Raw genomic sequence first — 26243 nt, forward strand, 5'->3', positions numbered from 1 at the left:
AGTTTTTAAACTAACAACAAAATTTTGTAAAACAACTTAGACGTTCAGCAGTAGAGGATTATTATGTGCTGTATACAAGTGACTAATAGTTATAATTATTTTTAAAAAGCTCATAGATCAGTACTTATAAAACATAGAAATGCTTTTCTTTAATAAGAACTATCAACAAGAATCATGGTGTAAATCCATGTGGTGGTATATAGCTGTAATCCCAGCAGTGAAGAAACTGAATCAAGAGTCCTGTGAGTTTGAGGCAGGCCTGGGCTACATAGTAAGTATGATACAACAATTGTCTCAAAATAAACAAACAAAAACAAAACAAACACAAAAACAAACAAACAAAAAGCAAAAACCAGAATCAAAGCTTAAGTCTGTAGCTCACTGATAAAGTATTTGCAGAGCATTCTCAGTGTCTTAGATTTGATTTCCAAGCACCATGAAAATATCAGCAATAGACTACTCCATATAGAATGAAATCAGTGTTCACAGTAAACATTATATATGAATAAAAAGCCAGAAGTGTATACAATAAGTTTCACAGTGGAAATGTGAGTGCATAAAGACATCGTAAAATACACAGGTGTAATAAGCATAATTCAAAAAACAGGAAATAACTTTTCTTTCCTATTGGTAACATTTGGGAAAAATTTTAACAGTCTGTTAGAAAATTAGGAGGGGAGGGATGTCAGTCACTTCTTTTTACTAGTGTTTTTTGCTAACACACTGATTTCACTTTCTCTGCAGATGTGTTATATTTTAGTATTCAAATATCAATTATGAACGTGATTGCAGCAATTGACATGATATGTTGTTCCTTTCCTTTGACATCAGAATCTGCTTTCATCATGCAATTTCCTCTTTTCAGTTTGGTTAAGAGAAGGGGCAAAAAGTCCTGAGCTTAAGTATCACCCAGAGGCGATTCAGTTCTGCCTTTTCTCTTGGAGTCTCTGAGAGGATCAGTCCAGGAAAGGCCAACTTGTTCCCCCACCTGGGGGATAAATTCCCTGCAACAAAATCATTTCTGGGTCGAGACACAGGTAACAGCTACTTTTATTGTTCTTCTATCACTCGAGAGAATTTCAGATGTTGTGACATCAGACTGAAATTGCTGGGGAAACCGTGTTGGTTGTGTTAGATCTGGTTGACTATGGCAGTATGTGAAAACTGGAGTTTAGCACTGGTTATTTTATTTTTGAGTGGGCTATGACTTCTGCTGTGTGCTAAGAGAGTTAGGTAGAGGGTTCTATGGAATTCATTACTCTTTAGCTGGGTCAAATGTTTATATATTATCCATCTTAAAGAAGTCATAACAGGAACCGGGTATGATGGCTTAGTGTGTAAAGTACTCACTACATGCTACACAAGCCTGACTGACCATCTGAGTTTGATCTTTGGCACTCACGAAAAGGTGGAATAAGTGGACTCACTTGGTAAAGTTGTCCTCTGGACACATGAACCTCAGCTCAAGCATCCCCTTCCCCCCAAAAAAAACCCACAATAATAATAAATAAAGATTGTGAAAAAGAATTCTGTAATAGAAAGTTTCCTTTTTCACAGCAAATAAGGGAAAATTTGAATAATTTCAGAAAACTTCATAAATTAAAAAAACTAGAGAGGAATCAATCCATGTACTATTTGTGTTCCCTATTATCTTTTCGGTACCATCTCAGTTATGAATGTAAAGGGCAAGGTGAGTTACACTTATTTACTATTTAATAATTATTGATATCTGTAATCAGATTGAATCCTTCATGGGCATTAGCTAATTCTTTACAGTGACAAAATGCATTTTTACACAGGGGCCTATGGAAACATCATATACTAGAATATAATATATGAAATAATCATGTACATGGAATGATTTAAGATTAAAATTTCAGGACTTTTCTTGCTATGTCCCTCTTTATTGCTCCCCCACCCCACCCCTACAATCCCCTTTTGTTTTCCTGGTTGCTGCAATCACTCCCAGTTATGTAGCATGTCTGAAGTTTTGGGGCCAGGAGCCTCAGATGTGAGAGAACATGTGGCATCTTCTTTCTGTATATGGATTTTCCCATGCAGTAGGATCTTTCCTAGTTCCATGCATTTACCCAGCTTGACCCTGGAGAAGAATGCGTAGTCTAAATCTGGGTGGAGAGGTTGGATAGCTGGGGTGCTTGGACTAACCCAAGAAGTATTTCTGTTTATGGAGCCCAAAATGGTAATTACCTGCACTATTAACCTTCCTATACTGTTTTGGAGGTGGTGTAGGCACCAAAACTACACAGAGAAACCCTGTCTCAAAAAAAAATGTATAAATTTTTATATATTCAGAAATCTCTGACTGTTGTTGAATTGATAGTTTAAAAATACTTCAAAGATTTGCAGGTGTGCCAATTATGCCTAGTGTATTTTATATGTTAACTATTTTAAACAAATAGGCTGTGCCAATATTACAATAACTTAGTAGTAAATTTTTAATTCTTTTTTATTTCCTAATAATAAGTGCTGTGAACATTAGAAGTATACATGACAGAAAACTTCAAAGACTTCTCATGTCTAGTGGAAGTCAGGATAAACACATGTGATTTAGGATCATTAGGGGAATGAATCAGACCCTGTCCCTTCCCACCCCACTGCAGAATCAGATCCAGGTACCTTCCTAAAGGTGGACATTTTAACTTTTTCTTTCGAAATCACTCAAGACAGATGTACTTCTGTACTGTACTTCACTTACTCCCAAGATGAGTGATGAGGAGATCACTTACACAACTGTGAAATTCCATAAGTCTTCAGACTTGCAGAATCGAGAAAGGGCTGATGAGACACAAGGGCCCAGAGAAGCTGGCCACAGGGGTAAGTGTTTTAAGTGTCTAAATTCACCTGTTTTATGCATTCTAACTTTTGACATTTGAAAACAATATCCTACTGGCTTCTATGGAAAACAAAAACCCTCCTTTTTAACTGGGCTTGGTGATGCACGTGGGAGGGATAAGATAAATGAGTATGAGTGGGGGAGTAATCATGTAGAAAATTGTTCAAAAATAAGTTTAAAAATTAAGTAATAATTTTAAAAGAAAACTATAACTCTATTTTTAACTGTTAGCTGATAACAGAGAAAGCCAGATGGATAGAGGAGATCAATAGACATCTCTGAGTAAACAGTTCTTGAAAATTTACAAGTGAGAAGGGAATACATTTCATCAAATTTGAGAAATAGTTAGGAGGTTTTTATTATTTAGTCTAGTCAAGAAGAATTCTGAAACCTTTAAAACTGAAAAACTAGGGTCTGAAGAAACACCAAATGTCCTAGAGAAATGAAATCTTAAAGAAATGCAAAGTATGCATTAGAAACAATATTTTCCCTTTAGCAGAGGGTGTTTTAATCATCTTAAATATTCCCAATATCTAATGAAATGAAGCAGAAAAATACCTCATCAGATGATGAAGTGTATTCTGAGGAGAAGCTGCAAAGGAAGAGAGGGGATGAGAGAGGGTAGTGGGGATGAGGATGACTAAACCACATTATGCATCTGCAGAAATGTTAAAGAATAAATAAGTTTATTAACAAAAAAGAGGAAATCGACTTTTCTGTTCTCTTTTTCTGCTTTCCCTGAATGAACTGTAACAGCTGAACTCCAAGCTGATAACTTTAACATCTTTGATACAGTGATAATCAAAGGCTTGGCTTTCAGATTCCCAACACCTCAGACACACAAAGAAAAATAGGGTTGTCTAAAAAATATGGAACTTATGGGAAAAAAAAGAGTTGACTTCTGGCCCCAGAAAGGATGGATCTGTATACAGGTCCACTCCATAACAACTAGGGTCCCTACAGTTCTCAAGAACATCCATCCCTCCATCCTTCCTCTCATCCTCACTTATGCATCCTTGGTTGACTGTATGCTCTAGTTTGGAATCATCTACCTGGACTGTGTCTGTGCCTCCAGTGCTTTCTGAAGGATGCACTTTTGATCCTGGAGAACTGGGTGAAAGGGCAGGTGCCTGTCATCTAGCTTCTCTAGGCTGAAGTAGGAGGACTGATAATATAAGACCAAAGTTAAAAGAAGTTTGTAATCCTGTGAAACTTCACACATGTAGGATTTCTACAGTGGGTGCATTTTAGTTAGATGTGCTACAAATTTTGAAAGCACATGTTTAGTCAGCTTGTATGATGGACTTCTGTAAATCTGTTAGAGACCAATATCTCCTCATTTCTGTGCTACACAAAATTATTACCAGTATTGTGACGTGCTCTTTTCATAGTGATTATTTTCTTGCTTTGCTTTTTGTTTGTTTGTTTGTTTGTTTTGATTAAGAGTGTTCAGTCCCCTGGCACCTCATTGCAATACCTCTTGGAGTCCTTTGTTCCATTCTGCTGGTGACAGTTGCAGTATTGGTGACACACAGTGAGTAACTGGTATACACCTAAGTAACTGGTATACATCTACCTAAGTAATAACTTTAGATACTAATTATACAGTTAACACTCTCTGTCCATTGTTCTGCCTATAATCAGGGGATGTGCCAGATAGCTCTGGACTTTGTTTATGTTTTTTTTTTTTTTTGGAGGGGTGCTGACACACTGTAGTGTCTTGTTACCATACATACATATTCTATTGGGGATGTTGGGAACTGCCTTTTTCTGTCTCATTATTGGTATTGTTCCTTTTGAGGACATAATGGTAGTCTGCTTTCTGAGCTTAGGTGATTGTGAATTTTATGTAAAAATTCTGCAAGAAACAGCTGCATAAAACAAATGATGATGTTCTTTTCATTTTCTTTGGTGTATATTAAGGACATGGTTAAGTGAAAAGACTTCATATGTACAGAGATATTAAAACTTAAGCTTTATTGGATTCCTTCATATTTTTCGAGGAAATGACTCCCATGCTGTGCTAGGACATGGAAACCTATCTGGATATTTTGTTTTCCCTCCAGTCCAATGAGAATTGTGCCATTTCTTAATGTTTCTAAGTTCACATTCTCATGCTGGGTTAAGTATTCACTGAATATTTTACTTATGTATGTTTTTGAAAGTTTTTGCTGTGAAAAACTAAACAACTGGAAGCTGTGGTACATCCACCATAATTTTATTCAGCTGTATTGTTTGCTTTACATTAATGTTACCCTGATAGAGAGAAACTTGTGTTTCCATTCCTATAGTGAATTAATTGAGGTGTTACTGTCTAAATGTCACAGAACCAGTTCCAGTAATAATATGTGTTAGCTGTCAATTTGGGCTTTCTCTGTTATCTTAATTTCAATATTTACTCCTTATAAGCATTTTTGGTGTTATAACTGCTACTAATTTTAGTTTTTCAGTATAGTCAAGAAGAACATGAATTGCAGAAAACTCTAAATAATACCCATCAAGAGAACAGCACCATGAAAAATGACACGTACTTAATGGAAGAAATGTTGAAAAATAAGTCTATAGATTATGATGCCCTCAAACACGATCTGGACACACTCAACAGAACACTGAACAGATGCTACCAGGAAACTAAATTTGTTTTAGATTCCAAAGAGCATAGAGGTAAGGAGAGGATCTTGAATAAAAAAATGCTTTATTCTCTAATGTTTCCTCCCCAGAAGATTTGAAGTCCAATTAGCAGCTTAAAATGCTTGGGGTTAATGGCTTGGGGTTTTGTAATCTCATGGAGGGGACTGGAACCCCAGATATCTGTGTTTGAATTTGGAGAATCTTATAGCCTCTAGAAACTCAGTGGCTGTTCTGGCTTCTACTGCTCTAAGAGGATGTAATTGTAAGTCCCCACAGTTGACAATTCAGGATCTTTTTGTATGTGGGCAAGTTTGAATCTCCAGCTTTGTTGCTGACAGAACATGGAAGTTTCCATTAAGAGTGCATTCACCAAATTCTTAGGGTGAAACGGACTCAGAGAATTTTTATGGATGCAGTCATAAAAATAATGGTGTGTTTGTTTTCCTTCTGCCTTGGTATGAGAGAGTTGGCCTGTTTGTGACCATAGTGAAGCTCACTGCAGCACATTATGGAACTTCTGAATGGTGTCCACATTGTGTAACTGTCAGTGACACAGTGAATGAGGCCAGAAAGATGAAAATATCAAGCTTTACAAGCAACCTTTCTTACCTTGTATTGTGACTGGTTAATTTTAATTGACACAGTTTATCATTCATTATTAAATATTACTTTCAGAATTTAGAGTTTACAAAGAGCTTTTGCTTATGATCTCGCATGGTAGGGATCATTACTATGTAAGGAATAATAATATCTTTCAAATTGCTACGTTATAAAATATGATAGGAAAAAAGTGCCAAAAATTTTTGAAATATTTCAGACCCATGAAAAATATTATGTTGCATTTTAAAAAATAACTTTGTCTGCTATAAATAGTAACATATTGCTGTAGTCCCTGTCCTTAGGAGGCTGAGACAAGAGGATTATAATTTTAATGACAATCTGGATAGCTCAGCAAATTCCAGGGTAGCCTGAGCTACACAATGATACCTCTTCACAGGAAAACAAAGGTTGTAGATAAAGTTTATATTAGAGCATGGCCACCCTCAGTCCCTCACTAAACAAAATAATCATATTGAGGTATTATTGCTACACAAATCGCACACATTTTAATGTATTCAACTTGACATGTTTGGGTATTTGGGCATTTCACTGAAGGCATCAACACAATCAGGAAAGTTGACCAACACCTTCAAAAGCTCCCTCATGTGTCTCTTATTGCTCTTAAGGCAAGAACATTTAACACAGACCACAGCACAACCTTAAGTGCACAGTATGTGAGGATGAACTGGGACCACAGTACATTACCACAGGTCTAGAATTCCATCATCCTTGTAAATGCCTCTGTGCATTAAGTGTTTGTTCCCCATACTCCAGCTCTCACAAGCCTCTGCTTCGGATAGTTGGGCTGTGTTAAAACCTCATCTGAGTTGAGCCATAAAGTATGGTCCTGGGCCTGACTTTTTCACTTTGCACTCCATCCTCCAGTTCACCCATGTTTGTCATTTGGTTGAGCACCTCTGTTTTAAGGTGTTTAGGTGTGAGGCATGGTTTCAATCTGTAGCCCAGGCTGTATTAGAATCTACTTTATAGCCAAGGTTGACATGGAAGTCACTACTTAGCCTAGGCTGGCCTCAAACTGGTGGTGATCCTCCTGTCTCACTCTGTAGTGCTCAGGTTATAGACATAAGTCTTCATGCCCAGCCCAATTTAAAGGATAAATAGTATTTCTTTGTGTGCATGTGCCACATTTTTTTCTACTGATTTATCCACAGTGGACACATCATTTGTTTCTATATATCTACTGTTATAAAAAAAAACCCATAGAGCATGGGTGTAAAGGGGTCTCTTAACATTCTGGAATTTAAATTTCTTAGAGCTCTGAAATTTTACTTAGTTATTGATGTTTAATTAAAACAATGATCTAATATCGGAATATTAGAAAATAAGAATTTTCACCATCTACCTTCTCTGTTGTAGGCAAACGTGTTGAAGGACACTGGTTCTGCTGTGGCATAAAATGTTATTATTTCATCATGGACAATAAACGCTGGAGTGGATGTGCACAGACCTGCCGGGACTGCAGCTTATCCCTTTTGAAGATAGATGATGGTGATGAACTGGTACAGTAGACTATTAACATGTCAATTTCTTCTCTTAGACTCTGTCTCTAACCCTTGGATAGTGAGATACTGAGCCCAGGCAGGTTTATTGAAAGAGAAACCTCTAAGTGTTGTACATGGTTTCCCTGTAACGTGAGCAAAAACTGTGCAGTAAGAGTATCCTAAGCTACTCCTTCCTGCTCCTGGCTTAGTGTCAGGACACAGGGTCTGTTATGAGAAGACTCATTAAAGAAACAGCCATGTCTTTGTAATCTCCTCTCTCTTAGGAGTCTGCAAGAGGGTCCCTCAGAGGAGCATGTTTTCCCAAAATAAGCTAAAACCTTTGGTACAGTACACCCTGTGAGTGACAGTTATGTATCTCCATAGAGTGCCAGCTACACCCAGTGACGTCTTGGTCTAGGGCTTGCTCTTTGGAACCCAGATGTGAGACTGTCTGAGATGAGTAATTGGATGACAATAGAGAAAGTAACTGACCTCTGGGGCAATTTGCAAAATGGAAATTATATGAGAACTGTGGAAGCAAGTAGTTTTACCAGGTAGTTCCAATGTGATTGTCAGCGAAACTCTCCATAAACTTTACTTCATACTATTTTTTTTTGTTTTCTTTAAAAGATGTCTATTTTTAGAAATGAGTAATTAAATGAAAAAAAAAAGTACCAAGATGTGGACATTTTCTATTTAAATTATTCCTAACAAAATCTCTTCCAATATGAAGACAATATTTTTCTAGAGAAATGCTTGCAGGATCAGCTTGAAAACTTTGTCATTTAGAACATTTTACAAAATTTGTACACCAATTTAATACATATATAAAAATTACAACAAATAATTTTTAATGTCAAATAATGTGATTTGCCATTTGATATATTAATCATAATTAAATTTATAATTAAATTTAACCCATATTTTAAATATGTTCAAAAATTTAAGTAGACATCATGCCACTTGGATGTCTCATGTAAGGCATTAAGGTTTTCCAAATATCTGTCCCTTTCCTCCTCAATTTCTGTCACTTCCAGGTCTGAACTTCAGAATGACTTCCTCTCTGGAGCATGGAACTTAATGTACAGCTTTTCACACAGTACTTTTCATCTTAATGATTTTGCTATTAAGACAGAGTGTTACTTACCATATGAACACTTCCCACATGCCTCTGTGGTCTTTGGGAATGCACATTTGAATAATTTCATAGAGTGTCAGAAATTATTTAATGAGCCATGTATGCAGTGTGCTGGTTTATAGGAGTCACAGCAGTAATATTGTGAATTCAGGGTCAACCTTGGTTATATAGTGAGACTTGGTCTAAAGACCTAAATCATTTCATGAACCTAGTATCCCTAGACACCTGAGGTTTTAAATAACTTATATAACAGACATTGGTTTTGACATAAATGAGCTACTCCTGGGAAATAACTTTAAAAATGAGATTGGGCCGGGCGGTAGTGGCACACGCCTTTAATCCCAGCACTCCGGAGGCAGAGGCAGGAGGATCTCTGTGAGTTCGAGGTCAGCCTGGACTACCAAGTGAGTCCCAGGAAAGGTGCAAAGCTACACAGACAAACCTTGTCTCGAAAAACCAAAAAAAAAAAAAAAAAAAAAAAAAAAAAAGAGCTTGGAGGGAAGGAAGCACTGGAGGACCGGACAGCAGAGAACTGACACAGAATAGCAGAGACCTGTTATATTGTTCTTTTTTCATCAGCCACAGGGAAATTTTATCATCAGATGAGTTCTTTTTTTTTTTTTTTTTTCTCTTACAGAAGTTCCTTCAGCTCCAAATTAAGCCGAACACTTACTGGATTGGGTTATCATATGACACAAGAACAAAGAAATGGCAATGGAGTGACAATGGCCCATCTAAACTGTGAGTTTCCTGAGTCCTCACACTCTAACTTGGTGCAGAATTGGGAGGATTGTGTGCAAAGGCTTTGTTCTCATTTCAAAATGCTTTTCTTTGTCAATGGAACTCACAGCTAAGGATAAGATGCACAAGGCAGTGTGTGAGCAAGCATTAGACAGGGAAGAGGAACAGCCTAGAAGCTGACTGCTAGTGATGTAATAATGAACACAGCTAAGGGTTGTGTGTTCTAAGATGCAGAGAACACAAGCAAATCAACATTTTAAGATCATTTGAAAGAGACTAGATCATCCTGATAGGTAGTATAAGTATGAATATTTGAAACATTCAGTTCATTTGTTTCAGGAGTTAGTTTATATAAATTGCTTCTTATGTATAAATAGAACATTTTTGCATATCTATATGTATATATGTATATCTACCTTCCATTTCAAGTTGTCATATTGTAAACTCCAAGTTTTATGTTAATTTATACTCTGGTAGAAAACTATTCATTGATTATTTTTATTAAAATATTCCTTTTTCTTGAATATATCTCATATACACAAAATAAAATATGATCATATCCTTCCCTAAACCCCCAAGCTTCCTCTGATTCTGTTTAACATGTGCCTCTCTAACTCCTGTTTTCTTAATTGCTGCTGTCCCTAGGTGCATGGTAGGGCATCCACTGCAGCAAGGATACATACCGGTGGCCACACACCCCCAAAAGAGTGAATCTCCCTTTTCCAGCTGCCATCACCTAACAATAGTCCTTCCTTATGTGGTAGTATATGCCTCCTCATCTGTGCAGGAATTTTGTCATGTCCAGAACATGCTTTTCACAGTATTTTTTCTTTCTCTGGTTCTTACATCCTTTCTGTTTCCTCTTCCTTCCTATTTCCTGCATGGTAGTGGTGGTTTGGGGGAAAAGGGGTTTATGAAGATGACCCCTTTAAGGCTGAGCACATATGCACTTCTCCTAAGCACTTTGACCAGTTCTGCTTCTCTGCAATGACCACTGACTACTGCCAAAAAAACTTCTCTGATGGAGGTTGGGAGCAATGCAGGTACAGACCATAAACATAAATATTAAAAATGAAACTTGAGCCGGGCGTTGGTGGCGCACGCCTTTAATCCCAGCACTCGGGAGGCAGAGGCAGGCGGATCTCTGTGAGTTCGAGGCCAGCCTGGGCTACCAAGTGAGCTCCAGGAAAGGCGCAAAGCTACCCAGAGAAACCCTGTCTCGAAAAACCAAAAAAAAAAAAAAAAAAAAAAAAAAAAAAAATGAAACTTGACCATGTGACCACTTAGCAAAATGAGAGTAGTAGGTTCCATACTAGAGCCCATGACCTCTGCAATCGTGGGCTTTTGATTTGGATTATAATATCAAACATGACATATTGCCCAGCAGGTCAGTATTGGGGCATGCAGGGTTCAGTGCTGAGTAAGACCATTCAAATCTTTTCTCCCTTTGGAACTGTGAATGTAATTGGCCCACATGATCTCATAGGGAGTGGAACTATTAGTAGGTGTGGCTTTGTTGGAGTGGGTGGGGTCTTATTGGAGGAAATATGTCACTGTGGGAGTGTATTGGAAGAAATGTGTCACTGTGGGAGTGGGTTTTGAGGTTTCCTGTGCTCTGGAGACCACTGAGTGTGTCAGCAGAATTCCTGTAGCCTGCATATCAAGAGGTAGCCAGCACCAAGTCTGCCAGCACACTGCCATGTTCCCCACCATGATGATAATGGACTGAAGCTCTGAAACTGTAAGGGAGGCACCCCAGTTAGATGTTTTCTTCATAAGAGTTGCTGAGATCATAGTGTCTTTTCACAGCAGTAAAAACCCTAGCTAAGGCACTCCCCTAGTAACCTGCACAGGACCTTCTGACCAATTGAAAGATAGCCCAAGGGAAGATATTTCCTCATTGGTTTGAGATTGATTTCTCTATGTCCTCACACCAAATGTGTGGTGTCTTCAGAAAAAGGGTGTTTCCATGTAGTTATGGTGGAAAACCAAGGGCACAGCAGCAGCCTGGTTGTTTGGAGGCATCTGTGGTCTCCCTGACTGGTGATTCCTTTGGAGGTATCCTTTGCCTTGCACTTTGATTTTCACTTAATAATTCATATTTTCTGTGGATCTAACTTTTTTTAAATTATATTTTGATATTTTAAATTATGTTTCCATAGAATATATTTTGATCAGGTTTTCCTCTCCCCCTTAATACCCAGTTCCTCCCCATCTCCCTTCCTATGCACTCAATTTTTTGTTATTTTTCTCTCTCTCTCCCCAAAACAAAAACAAAACAAAAAAGGGAAAATAATATCAAACTAAAAAAAAATACAGCAAGACAAAAATTGGCTAAAACAAACAAAAAAGCAACACACATAATGCAGGGACACTTGCTCAATCTGGGAGGAGGGGCTGGACCTGCCTGGACTGAGTCTGTCAGGTCGATCTGAGTCCTCGGGGGAGACCTTGATCTGGAGGAGGTGGGAGTGGGGGGTGTGCTGGGGGGAAGGGGAGGGGCGGGGGTGGGGGGGAGAGCAAGGGAATCTGTGGCTATTATGTGGAACTGAATAGTATTGTAAAATAAATAATAAAAAAAAGCAACACACAAAAGTTCCCAAAACTCACACACACACACACACACACACACACACACACACACAAAGGAGTCTGTTTTGTGTAGGTCAGCTAGTGTGTCTCCATAGGCCTTTTATACATCCTTAGTTTTGGTTGACCCTTCCTTTATCTTCTCCTGTCCATTATTTTCCAGTACTCATCCAATTTTATCCTTTAATCCTCAGAACCCCTTCTCTGCCTTCATATCACATATTCATCATTTTTCCTGATTATTGATCTTTCTAGAAATACAAATTTTAAAAAATCCCCTAATAATTCTGTGTTTGTCCTTTAAAAACTTTCTTAGCTAGTTACATTTCAAGTTGACTTTCATCATTATTTAAAAATAAATTTAATTTTTTTTTGTTTTGTTGTTGTTTTGAAAGAGATTTGTGTCCCCAGGCTGGTCTTGAACTCTTGATCCTTGTATTTCCATCTCTCAAGTGCTGAGACTACTGGTAGGTGTGACTATCTTTTATCCCATTAAAGATATCAACCGGACTTATTTTACATGTGTTAGTTGGTAATCCTATTGTCTGTACTTTTGTGGGCTTAACGTACTCTTTCTGCTGGATTTTGTTCATAATGCAATTATCTTTGTGGTATTCAGTGAATTTCTTCTTCAGCTGATATAAAAACTATCTGAGGCATCAACAGTGGTAACTTTCTCAGGAACCTTTCATTCGGTGCCTGAGAACACGGCAGGTCTGGCTCATTTCTATTTAAACGTGGTCCTGCCAGTGTGAAAAGTTAGATTCCAAATCTGCAGAAAGATAACTTCCTCTTTAGTCCAAGGGAACTCTCAAGCAGGCTGTCACAGAGGCAGCCAGGCTGTCACAGAGGTGGCCAGAGGACAGAAGACCTTACATGATGTATTAATATGTACAAATCATACAGATATCACTATTGTTATTAATTTTGATTTTTCTATAGGAAGTATTATTTCATACAGGCTAGCTCTGCTCCTTTACATCCACCTCCCAAGCACTAGAATTGGGTGTTTGCCACTGTGAAAGGCCACAGAGTTAATAAACTTGTTTGTATCCTACAGAACCATACAGAGTGAAATGAGCATGTGGTAACATTTAGAGTGAGGTTCTAGTGGCTGAAAAGATGTCTGCATCCAGATTAAGTGAACTTTGTAGACCTTGACTATGTTACAGAACTGTTGCCTGATTATGGTATGATTACTGAGCCTAAACATGAGGCTTCTGTCAAGAAGTCCAGTGGTCAGAAGGTTTCTGTGGCCACCACAAGTATTTTCTCCAGTGGGAAGGTGCAGAAGCTTATACACCTGCTTACAATGCCAGCTTCTAAGGAACCTAGCGAGAAACTATGAGCTTGTGTTTCTTGTTAGAAGTCTAGGAAGGCATCACCATGGAGGGAAAGTCAAGAGCTCATGATGCAGAATGTGTGCTCCATGTGCATCTTGTGGATAGTTATTGTCTCCTGTGTTTTTCCCTCTTTGCCCATGTTCAATACACCTGCATTGCTGATTGTACCATAATCATATCTTATGGCTGACTAACGTATATACTCATCCCTACTGTACCTTACCTCTTCTTTATATGATCCATGGGTCACTAGTTTTATTTATCTTCCTTTTCTGTTCCTATTGTAAATCTAAATCCTCTCTTTCCACAAGGCTTAAATCCAATGTTAAATGAAGGGGATCTTTTGTTAAAGTTTTATTCCATTGCCATTTTAGTCCCATGGATTTTGGTAGATTTCATTCTCTGTCTGGTATTCTGTGACATAGATTCTCATTAGGCTAGCCTGGTTCAAACTCACTGTATTTCCCTAACTGGCCTCCAACTCTTGATACTTCTGGACTGATTCTTTGGTATTTGAATGATCATTTTCTGTAGATTCACTATTTATTTTGCCCTGCCTAGTAGTAGAAAGACTGGCTGTCATGTTTAATGATGTTTTGGGAGTCTCAGCTTTACTGAAGCCTCAGACTGTATAGGAATCTGCTTTCTGCCTGTTCATAAATGAACTGAATTTGGTTTTAGTTGATCAGGGTCTTGCTCCATAGCCCACTCTATTCTGGTTTATAATCCTCTAAATCAGCCTCCCCAGTGTGAGGTTACAATCATGTATCATCTTTTTTTTTTTCTTTTGATTTTTCAATAGGGTTTCTCTGTGTAATCTTGGCTGTTCTGGAACTCACTCTGTAGATCAGGCTGGCCTCAAAATCACAGATATCCACCTGCCTCTGCCTCCTAAGTGCTGGGATTAATGGCATGTGCCACCACTGCCAGCACTGTGTTTTAGTTTTTATTTAACATTTTGAATTATCTTTCACAGGAAGGTAGTTGTAGATTTAGTATTCATTGTCCATAAGAGATGGCAGCTGTGTTGGACACAGGGGAGTCAGTCGATCTCCATATTTCAGGGAAGTCTCAATATCTCTGAGGAGGGGGAGGAAAAAGGAAAATCAACCAAAACAACAGTCACAATCCCTCTTCTGTGACTATTTTACAAATGTCCCTTTCTCCTCAAAATGCATGCATATAAGACCTTGTCCTGTGTGTCACATGCATTTATTTTTTTTTCTTTTTAAACTGTCTTTTTTGTAATATGTATCATAGGACAATAATTTTAGTGTAAAATTGTTCTATGGAAATACTGAAAATTAATTTAACTTGCTCACAAAAAAATTAACAGTGTGAAGTTGATAAGAACCTGAGTTGTGATCAAAAGACCATTTTTATTTTTCATTTCATTCCACTTATTTTTGTGCATGTATTCACATGTACTGTGACACACAGGTCACAGCACAGGTGCAGTGAGACGAGTGTTGAAAGAGTCACTTTGCTGTGGATATCGCTTCATATAAATAAAACAATGATTGGTCAGTAGCCAGACAGGAAATATAGGCAGGACTAACAGAGAGGAGAATTGAGGGAACAGGAAGGCAGAGGGGGAGACTGCTAGAGCCACTGCCAGGATAAGGAAGATGTAAGGTACCAATACCCCATGAGCCACGTGGCAAAATACAGATTAATAGAAATGAACTAAATATAAGAGTAAGAGCTGGACAATGATATGCCTGAGCTAATGGCCATGCAGTTTAAATAATATAAGTGTCTGTATGATTATTTTATAAGTGGGCTCCTGGACTGGTGAGAATTGGCGGGACCCAGAGAGAAAACTCCAGCTACATCACTTCTCTCCTATTGTGTGGGATCTGAGGTCTGAACTCTGGTTGCCTGGTCTGATGCCAATGGCCTCCACCCACTGAGCCATGTCATTGGCCTAAGACCAATTGTATGCATTTAGAGAAAATGGAAATCTTTTATTGATATTCTTATGATTAATGCCATATTCTGTACATTTTGGTAAATAAATCTTGTTTTGAAGACTTTGGCCTGAATCAATATAAGATTTGAATTTAAATAACTTTCCATTATATTTTTCACTTAATAGTGATTTGACAATAATGGGATCACCACGTAAGACAGGAGGCAGTGCATTTTTTAGTTCAACGGGTGTAGATGATGATGACTGTGTTAGAACTCACTCCTGTATCTGAGGACAGAAAGTGGATAAATTATCTAATTCAGTGTGCAGTGCATAGGAAAGTTAAAAATGGAATGTGGTCATCTTTGTTGGTTTCCTGTGGTGATTTGTGACTACTTAACGACCAAATGTTTTAACCACAGGTCTCAGTCGGCTGTGCAAACAGGGTGATGAGCTGGAAAGGGAAGAAACATTCTTCTGAAATCTGACTAAACAGAGCAGAAGCCATTTTCCTTCCTTGCACATCACAGCAGCTTGTGTCTGTAGAATGGATGCCTTTGGTCCAGGGCCCTGAGGAATCACTCTCTTTTTTACCTGAATGACACATGGAACTTAATACAGAACTCTAATAAATAGCACACATATTTCACCATTACTAGAACAAACCATTTCAATATCCATGGTGTTGACAGCACAATTAAGAACTAGGGTGCAGTTGTGGGTTTCTGTTTGTTTGTTAGTTGGTTAGCTACTGTTTGACACTTTTTGTACACAGAAGAACTTATCAACTTATCATCTTTAGAATGAACTTATTTCTACAAAAAATAATTTCAGACTTAGTGAATAGTTTTCAGACTAGTTTAAGACACTCATACAACCTTCCACAATCCATATGTATTCTCAGTCTCTCACTCTCTTTGATCCATTTGATGATGAGTTGAACCTCCATAGATATACTAATTTTCATTGAGGCCAGGTGCATGTGAATGTTCAAGACTTATAATTTTTTTTTCTTTTCTTTTTTACTAAGAAGTTTTGTATTCATTTTACATACCAACCACAGATCCCCTCCCCTCCCTCATTCCACAACCCAGTCTTCCCCACCTCCCAAGCCCCATTTCCATCTCCTCCAAGGCAAGGTCTCCCATGGGGAGTCAGCAGATCCTGATATACTCAGTTGAGGCAGGTCCAAGCCTCAACCCCTGGACCAAGGCTGTGTAAGGTGTCCCACCATAGGCAGTGGGCTCCAAAAAAACCCACTCATGCCCTAGGGATGGATCCTGATCCCATTGCCAGGGGGCCTCTTAAGCACATCAAGTTACATAACTGTCTTGCCTATGCAGAGGAGCTAGTCTAGTCCCACAGAGGATCCAAAGCTATTGAACCACAGCTCAGATACAGGAGTTCCCACTAGTTTGGTTTGGCTAAGACATATAATATTCTAGTCCACCCCCCATTCCCATCTGGGAAGGCAGGGAATGGGGGGGGCGGGGGGGGAACCACAAGAGAATCTGTGACTGATATGTAAATTAAATTATAAAATAAAATTTAAAAAAGACTTATAATCTCAGAAGTAAATGAGTCTGAGGGTAACCTTAGGCTACATAGTATGTTTGAGGTCATTGTGTGCTACAGCGTAAGATTTTGTCTCATGAAGCCTAATAATAATAATGGTAGTAATAACAATAACAATAATAATAATAAGCCATCCATAAATATTTCGGAGTGACAAGCATTTTCTTTTACATTATAATGAAAAAATTAAACTCAATAAATGTAGATGATTTATTAATATGTTTTAATTCATAATACATAGTTCTATCAGTAACTTTTGTCAGTTTTCTGAAACATGTCACTGTTGATATTTCTTTTCCTTTTTTTTTTTGTAGACATTTTTAAGTACTTTATTTGATTTTCAAGTTAAAATCTTGAGAGACTTCATTTGAATGAAGATGTTTTATGGTTATTCTCTAGTTTACTTTAATTTCTTAAAGATTGCTTTTTAAAACTATAATAATTGCTAAAGGTTTTTGTAATCATTTTTTTGTTACATGGCTTACAATCTTATTTTATTTTATTTTATTTTATTTTACAATATAATTCAGTTCTACATATCAGCCACGGATTCCCTTGTTCTCCCCCCTCTGTTTCCCTCCCCTTCACCGCAGCCCACCCCCTCATTCCCACCTCCTCCAGGGCAAAGCCTCCTCCGAGGACCTGGATCAACCTGGTAGACTTAGTCCAGGCAAGTCCAGTCCCCTCCTCCCAGACCGGCTAGCGTCCCTGCATAAGCTCCAGGTTTCAAACAGGCAAATCATGCAATGAGCACAGGACCTGGTCCCACTGCCTAGATGCCTCCCAAACAGATCAAGCCAATCAACTGTCTCACCCATTCAGAGGGCCTGATTCAGTGGGGGGGGGGGGGGGGCTCTCATGGTTCATAGTTCATGTGTTTCCATTCATTTGGCTATTTGTCCCAGTACTTTATCCAACCTTGGTCTCAACAATTCTCACTCATATAAACCCTCCTCTTTCTTGCTAATTGGACTCCCGGAACTCCACCCGGATGCTTAGCCATGGATCTCTGCATCCAGATCCCTCAGTCATTGGATGGGGTTTCTAGCACGACAATTAGTGTATTTGGCCATCCCATCACCAGAGTAGGTCAGTTCGGGCTGTCTCTCCACCATTGCCAGCAGTCTATTGTGGGGGTATCTTTGTGGATTTCTGTGGGCCTCTCTAGCACTTTGCTTCTTCCTATTCTCATGTGGTCTTCATTTACCATGGTCTCCTATTCCTTGTTCTCCCTCTCTGTTTTTGATCCAGCTGGGATCTGCCGGTACCCCAAGTTCTCTTTCCCTTGCCCCTCGCACCTCATTACCCCCACTCATGTCCAGGCTGTTCATATAGATATCATCCGTTTCTCCGTCATTGGGCAATCCCCTTGTCTTTCTTGGGGTCCTGTTTTCCAGGTAGCCTCCCTGGTGATATCAGTAGTAGTCCAGTCATCCTTGTTCCACATCTAGTATCCTCCCATGAGTGAGTACATACCTTGTTTGTCTTTCTGAGTCTGGGTTATCTCACTCAGGATGATTTTTTCTAGATCCATCCATTGCCTGCAAACCTCATGATGTCATTGTTTTTCTCTGCTGAGTAGTATTCCATTGTATATATATACCACATTTTATTTATCCATTCGTCAGTTGAAGGGCATCTAGGTTGTTTCCAGGTTCTGGCTATTACAAACAATGCTGATATAAACATAGCTGAGCAAGTGCTCTTGTGGTATGATTGAACATTCCTTGGGTATATGCCCAATTGTGGTATAGCTGGATCTTGGGGGAGATTGATTCCTAATTTTCTAAGAAAGTGCCATATTGATTTCCAAAGTGGTTGTACAAGCTTGCATTCCCACCAGCAGTGGAGGAGAGTTACCCTAGCTCCACATCCTCTCCAGCATAAAGTGTTTTCAGTGTTTTTGATCTTAGCCATTCTGACAGGCATACGGTGGTATCTCAGAGTTGTTTTGATTTGCATTTCCCTGATGATTAGGGATGTTGAGCAATTCCTTAAATGTCTTTCAGCCATTTGAGTTTCCTCTGTTGAGAATTCTCTGTTTAGTTCTATAGCCCATTTCTCTCTCTCTCTTTCTTTCTTTCTTTCTTTCTTTCTTTCTTTCTTTCTTTCTTTCTTTCTTTCTTTCTTTCTTGCTTTTTTTTTTTCAAGACAGGGTTTCTCTGTGTAGCTTTGCGCCTTTCCTGGAACTCACTTGGTAGACCAGGCTGGCCTCGAACTCACAGAGATCCGCCTGCCTCTGCCACCACCGCCCGGCATGCCCATTTCTTTATTGGACTGTTGGGCATTTTGATATCTAATTTCTTGAGTTCCTTATATATTCTGAATATCAGTCCTCTGCCAGATGTGGGGTTGGTGAAGACCTTTTCCCATTCTGTAGGCTGTCAATTTGCCTTGTTGACCGTATCCTTTGCTCTAGAAAAGCTTCTCAGTTTCAAGAGGTCCCATTGATTGATTGTTTCCCTCAGTGTCTGTGCGACTGGTGTTCTATTTAGGAAGTGATCTCCTATGCCAATGCGTTCAAGACTACTTCCTTCTTTCTCTTCTAGCTGGTTCAGAGTAGCTGGATTTATGTTGAGGTCCTTGATCAACTTGGACTTAAGTTTTGTGCTCGGTGATAGATATGAATCTATTTGCAGCCTTCTACATGTTGGTATCCAGTTATGCCAGCACCATTTGTTGAATATGCTTTCTTTTTTCCCTTGTACACTTTTGGCATCTTTGTCAAAAATTATATGTTCATTGGTGTGCGGATTAATGTCAGGGTCTTCAATTCTATTCCATTGGTCCACATGTTGGTTTTTATGCCAGTACCAAGCTGTTTTTACTACTGTAGCTCTATAATAGAGCTTGAAGTCAGGGATTGTGATACCTCCAGAGGTTGTTTTATTGTACAAGATTCTTTTGGCTATCCTTGGTTTTTTGTTTTTCCATACGAAGTTGAGTATTATTCTTTCCAGGTCTGTGAAGAATTGTGTTAGTATTTTGATGGGGATTGCATTGAATCTGTAGATTGCTTTTGGTAAAATTGCCATTTTTACTATATTAGTCCTGCCTATCGATGAGCATGGGAGTTCTTCCCATTTTCTGACATCTTCAATTTCTTTTTTCAGGGACTTAAAGTTCTTGTCATATAGGTCCTTCACTTGCTTGGTTAGTGTTACCCCAAGGTATTTTATGTTATTTGTGGCTATTGTAAAGGGTGATGTATCTCTGATTTCCTTCTCAGCCTGTTTGTCAATTGTATATAGGATGGCTACTGATTTTTTGAGTTGATCTTGTATCCTGCTATGTTGCTGAAGGTGTTTATAAGCTGTATCAGTTCCTTGGTTGAATCTTTGGGGTCACGCAAGTATACTATCATGTCATCTGCAAATAGGGAAAGCTTGACTTCTTCCTTTCCAAATTGTATCCCCTTAATCTCCCTTTGTTGTCTTATTGCTCTGGCTAGAACTTCAAGTACTATATTGAATAAGTATGGGGAAAGTGGACAGCCTTGCCTCGTTCCTGATTTTAGTGGAATTGATTTGAGTTTCTCTCTATTTAATTTGATGTTGGCTGTTGGCTTGCTGTAAATTGCCTTTATTATGTTTAGGTATGTTACCTGTATTCCTGATCACTCCAAGACCTTTATCATGAAGGGGTGTTGGATTTTGTCAAATGCCTTTTCTGCATCTAGTGAGATGATCATGTTGTTTTTTTTTCTTTGAGTTTGTTTATATGGTGTATTACATTGACAGACTCTCGTATGTTGAACCACCCTTGCATCCCTAGGATTAAGCCTACTTGATCATGATGGATAATAGTTTTGATGTGTTCTTGGAGTCTGTTTGCCAGTACTTTATTGAGTATTTTTGCATCAATGTTAATAAGGGAGATAGGTCTGTAGTTCTCTTTCTTTGTTGTGTTCTTGTTTGGTTTAGGAATCAAGATAATTGTAGCCTCATAGAAGGAATTTGGAACAATTTAGAGAGTATTGTTATTAAGTCTTCTTTGAAGATCTGGTAGAATTCTGCGCTGAAACCATCTGGTCCTGGGCTTTTTTTGCTTGGGAGAATTTTAATGACTGTTTCTATTTCCTTAGGGATTATTAGACTATTTAAATAGTTAAATCTGGTCTTGATTTAACTTAGGTATGTGGTACCTATCCAGAAAATTATCCATTTCTGTTAGATTTTCCAATTTTGTGGAGTAGAGGTTTTTGAAGTAAGACCTTATGATTCTCTGGATTCTCTGGATTTCCTCAATGTCTGTTGTTATGTCCCCATTTTCATTTCTGATTTTGTTGATTTGGATGCTCTCTCTCTCTGTCTTTTGGTTAGTTTGGATAAGGGCTTGTCTATCTTGTTGATTTTCTCAAAGAACCAACCCTTTGTTTCATTAATTTTTTGTATTGTTCTCTTTGTTTCTATTTTATTGATTTCAGCTCTCACTTTGAGAGGTGGCCAGAATCTGGGGCCAAGTTGGGCAGGTCTTCCCCGGAGTCACTGGTGCCCAGGGATGGGATCTAGGCTGAGCTCAGGCACGCACCTCTTGTCGAGAAGGGAAGTCCAAGGCAGTATGAGAGCTTGGGGCCGGTCTTTAAGTCTCAGGAAGTGGGTGGGTCTCGGGTGATGATGGGCATGGGGGCAGATCGTAGAGATTGCAGGGTCTGCTGGGGGTCTTGGAGAAGGGGAGCCTTCCCGGTAGGGGTGGGGGTAGAAGGGATCCTGCCCGGTGTCCAGAATCTGGGGCCAAGTTGGGCAGATCTTTCCTGCAGTGGCTGGTGCCCAGGAATGGGATCTAGGTTGAGCCCAGGCACTCCCCTCTTGTCCAGAAGGGAAGTCTGGGGCAGGATGGGAGCTGGGGGCCAGTCTCTCCTGTCCCTTTTATATTGAAAGGTATCAGCCACACTTATTTTATACACATTAGGTGGTTATCCTAATGTCTGAAGTTCTGTGATTTAATGTACTGTTTCTGTGGATGTTGCTCATGATGCCATTTTCTTCATGGTATTTCCTGAATTTCTTCTTCAGCAGCTACAGAAGCTATCTGTAGCATAGTATCTACAGTAGCAACTTTCTCAGGAACCTTTCATTCTCTGTCTGGGAACAATGCAATTCTGGCTCACTTCAGTTCTAAATGTGGCCCCAGGAGGATGACATCTAGGTACCAAATATTGAGGAAAATAACTTCCTTTCTCTTGTCCAAGGACACTCTCAAGAAGGCTGTCACAGAGGTGGACAAGCAGTAACAGAAGTGGTCAGAAAACAGAAGGCCTTATGGGTTATATCTATATGTTCAAAGCACACACATTATTCTGATTAATTCTGTGTTTTCTCTATGTACTATGACTTCATAATGATTTGCTCAACTACTCCTGCCTCTACCTCTCAAGGGCTGGAATTGATGGTGTTCACCATGAATGACCACAGAGTTAATAAATTTTTTTGTATCCTGCAGCAATATACAGAGTGAAATAGGCAGGTGGTGATATTTAAAGTGAGGTGCAGGGCTGAGAGGATGCCTGTATCCAGGTTAAGTGATCTTTGTAGACCTTGACTATGCTGCAGAACTATTTCCTAATGGTGGTGTGATTACTAGAGCCAGATATTAGGATTTAATAAGTGAGTCAGAAGTTTTCTGTGGATTCAACAAGCATATTCTCCAGTGGGAAAATGCAGTAGTTTGAACACTTGCTTATAATGTTCGGGTCTAATGAACCTAGTGAGATGCTGTGAGATTAACTTGTGTTTCTTGGTTAGAGGACTCGATGGGCATCAACATGGAGGTAAAGATAAGAGCTCATGATGCAGAATATGAGTTTCATGTATATTTTGTGAATAGTTAATTGCTGTGGATATTGCTCTGTGTGCTGTGAATGTGTTGCTTTGATTTGGTTGATAAATAAAATGCTGATTGACCAGTAGCCAGGCAGGAAGTATAGTATAGGCTGCACAAGCAGAGAGGAGAATTCTAGGAACAAGAAGGCTGAGTCAGGAGATGCTGCCAACTGCCAGTTGCTTTCCTCTTTGCCCATGTTCAACACACATGCTTTATTGTTTGTATTCATAATCCTATCTCATGGCTAGCCAATGTGTACACTCATTTCTGCTGTACCTTATATGATCTGTCTGTGATCCATGGGCCATGTACTTTCATTTCTGTTCCTAGGGTAAATCTGAATACTCTATTTCCATATAACTTAAATTCAGGGCTCAAAGTAGGTTATATTTTGTTGAAGATTTATCTGTTTGTACTCTCAGCTCCATGGAGTTCTGTGGATTCTATTCTCTTTCTGCTATTCTTTGATGCAGATTTTCATCAGGCTAGGCAGGTTAAAACTCTCTATATTGCCCAAGCCATGATACCTTACCCTGTATTCCACATACATTCATTTTTTTTTGTTTTTTTAAGGTCTTTATAGAGAAATTATCATAGGAAATCAACTTTAGTGTAAAAATATTCCTTAGTAATCTCAAAACTTTACCTAATGATGAAAAATTAACAGTGTGGAATAAATATTAATCAAGAAACTTATCAAGTGATAAATTGTGATCAAGAAATAATTTTTCTGTTTATTTTTTATTACTTTAAAAAATTTTCTGTGAATGTATGCTCATTTGTGTGACCATGTTACAGCATATCTGTAGCTAGAGGGCAGTTGAAAGAGTCATTTCACTCCTTCTACTGTGTGATATCTGAGAGTTAAATTCAGGTTGGCAGGTTTCATGGCAGTGGCTTCCATCCACTGAACCATGTCACTGGCCAAAGATCATTTTCTTTGAGTTCAGAAAACAAAACCCTTTAGTAAACACAATTGGTTCTATATTCTGTATATTTTGGCAAATAAACTTTTTTTTAATATCATGGTTTGCATCAATATAAGCTTCAAATTTTAATAACTGTCCATTATATGTTTTGTTTTATAGTAATTTGATGACAGTGAAATCAATGAAGGAAATTGGAGGCTGTGCATATCTCAGGTTTACAGGTATACATCATGAGGACTGTGGTAGAGCCCACCCCTGTATCTGTGAAAAGAGAATGGATAAATTCTCTCATTCAGTGTGCAGTAAGAAGGAAAAGTAAAAATGGAACATTTTCTCATCTTTGTTGGTTTCCTGGGATGATTTGTGTCTACTTAATGACTGAATGTCTTAACCACAGGACTCCATCAGCCAAGCAAACAGGGTAAGGAATGGCAAAGGGAAGAAATGTTCTTCTGAAACCTGTCTTAAAACAGCAGAAGTCATCTTACTTCTTGTGAACACAGCAGCTTATGTCTGGCTAATGGATGCCATTTGTTCCAAGCCTGCAGTATCATTCTCTTTGTTTCCTGGATGACACACAGATCCAAACACAGAACCATAAAAAACAGCACACCCATCTCCTTCTCAATAGTAAGCCATTTCTGTACTCCACTGCTCTGACTTCACAATTAAGGACTAAGGTACAGCTGTAGGTTTCTGTTTGTTAGTTGCTTGGTTAGTGTTCATTATTTTTTGTATGTAGAGAAATTTATTTTTAAGAAGCATTCTTTTGCTATAAAATATATTTCTAGATTTGATGAATAGTTCCTAGGCTAATTCAAGGAACTCATACAACCATCCATAGTCCATATGTGTTCTCATACCCCATTGTCTCATTGATTTGCTGTTAAGTTGAGACCACATAGATACAGTAATATTATTTGAAGCCAGATGGATGTCTTGGCTCAAACTTATAATCTTATAGGTATATGAGTTGTGATGTAGCCTAATCTACATAATAACTTTGAGGTTATTGCGGGCTAGAGTGATACTATCTCATTAAGCATGATAATAATGATAATGACAATAATTAAACTGTCTATAGATATTTCCTAGGGACAAGCAGTTTCTTTTATAGTATAATACTAAAACTATAAAACTTGAGAAATTTAGTATTGACTAAGTAATATGCTCTATTTCATAACCCATATTCATATTTGTTTTCTGCATCATATCACTGTCAATATTTCCTCATATTCACTAGTGTCAGTGAATTCACTTGTAATGTCCTTTAGATCTAAAATTATTATTGACTTATGATGTCTGTTTTTAGACCTTGATATTAAAAAAATAAAATTTTACCTTGTAGTATGTTGGTAACAAAATGTACCTACTCTAAGTCATCAGCAATATGAGTTTTAAAAATTATGTACATTTCTTCAAGAACCGTGTGCAGACTATTTTTATGTCAACTTGACACAAGGTAGATATATCTGAGAGGGGAAACCTCAATTGAGAAAGTGCATCAATAAGATCTGGCTGTAGGCAAGCGTATAGGGAATTTTATCAATTAACAATTGATTGGGTGGACCTGGATTATTGTGGGTGGAGTAATCCCTGGGCTGGTGTTCTTGGATTCTATAAGAAATGAGCCTGAGCAAACCACGGGAATCTTCCAGTAACCAGTACTCCTACATGGTCTCTGAATCAGCTTCTGCCTCCTGGTTCCTGCCAGGTTTTAGTGCCTGTCTTGACTTCTTTCAGTGATGGGCTGTAATTTGGAATGTTAGCAAAACAATCACTTTTCTCTCCAAGTTGTTTTATCATGGTGTTTCATCACAGCAATAGACACACTAAGAGAACAATAAAACCCTGAGAGACATTATTTTTTAATTTTCCAAAGTTCTTTTCTGCCCCTTTGACTCCCCACCTGAGCCCAGGTAAGCCGGCATGCTCTTCTACTGTCAATTAATAAGGAACATTCCATAGTTTCATATACTAAATAGAGATTTGTGATTAACTCCATATTTCTTTGCATCTCTTACTATTATTACTATCATTATCATTTTTAGCTAACCCAAGCTTTTTTCACAGATCAGTGGTTCACTGTTTTTGTTACAAAGCACTTTTCTATTACTCAAATGTTTCATAGTATTTTGGCATTCACATGTGAATAGATGATCTGTTTTAACAATTAAAAAATGTTCTTATGCTAATTGTGCTAGTCACTGTGTGAACATATGTTTAATTCTTTTTGTATACATCTGGAACTCTGATACTATAATCTTTGTGTTAAGTACAGTTTCATTTAACAAGAAACATCTGGTATGTTTCACATGGCTTATATCATCTTACTTTCTCTGCAATATGAGAGAGCTCCCTTTGCCCCTTCATCTGCACCAACACTTGATATTATCAATGCTTTGGGCTTTTACTATTGTGATGAATAAAGGAATTCACATTTCTCTAAGAACTAGTGATAGTAACCATCTTTTATCAAGTGCTTATTGGCCACTCATATGTTTTCCTTTTTCAAATGTCTGTTTATATTTTCTCACCTTCTATTGGATTTGATGTCCTCTAATTATAATATTGTAAGAGGTTTGTGTATCAACATAATATGTATA

At 38.3% G+C, this 26243-nt stretch overlaps 1 protein-coding gene across 2 annotated transcripts; it reads left to right on the forward strand.

Annotated features, from left to right (window-relative positions):
* Positions 1-678: 678 nt before the first annotated feature.
* LOC114701455 (killer cell lectin-like receptor 2) lies at positions 679-26243 on the forward strand. 2 transcript variants are annotated; one of them, XM_037204072.1, is made up of 7 exons: positions 679-1037; positions 2685-2835; positions 4299-4388; positions 5297-5518; positions 7463-7605; positions 9363-9466; positions 23797-26243. In XM_037204072.1, the coding sequence occupies exons 2-7, from the start codon at positions 2724-2726 to the stop codon at positions 23954-23956; spliced, it is 831 nt and encodes a 276-aa protein (XP_037059967.1). In that variant the 5' UTR covers positions 679-1037; positions 2685-2723; the 3' UTR covers positions 23957-26243. The 2 variants fall into 2 exon arrangements, with proteins under 2 accessions (XP_037059967.1, XP_028737397.2); XM_028881564.2 differs by having other exon boundaries at positions 2724-2835.

This window comes from Peromyscus leucopus, chromosome 3, assembly GCF_004664715.2.
Source record: "Peromyscus leucopus breed LL Stock chromosome 3, UCI_PerLeu_2.1, whole genome shotgun sequence".
In the NCBI taxonomy this organism is placed as follows: Eukaryota; Metazoa; Chordata; class Mammalia; order Rodentia; family Cricetidae; genus Peromyscus; species Peromyscus leucopus.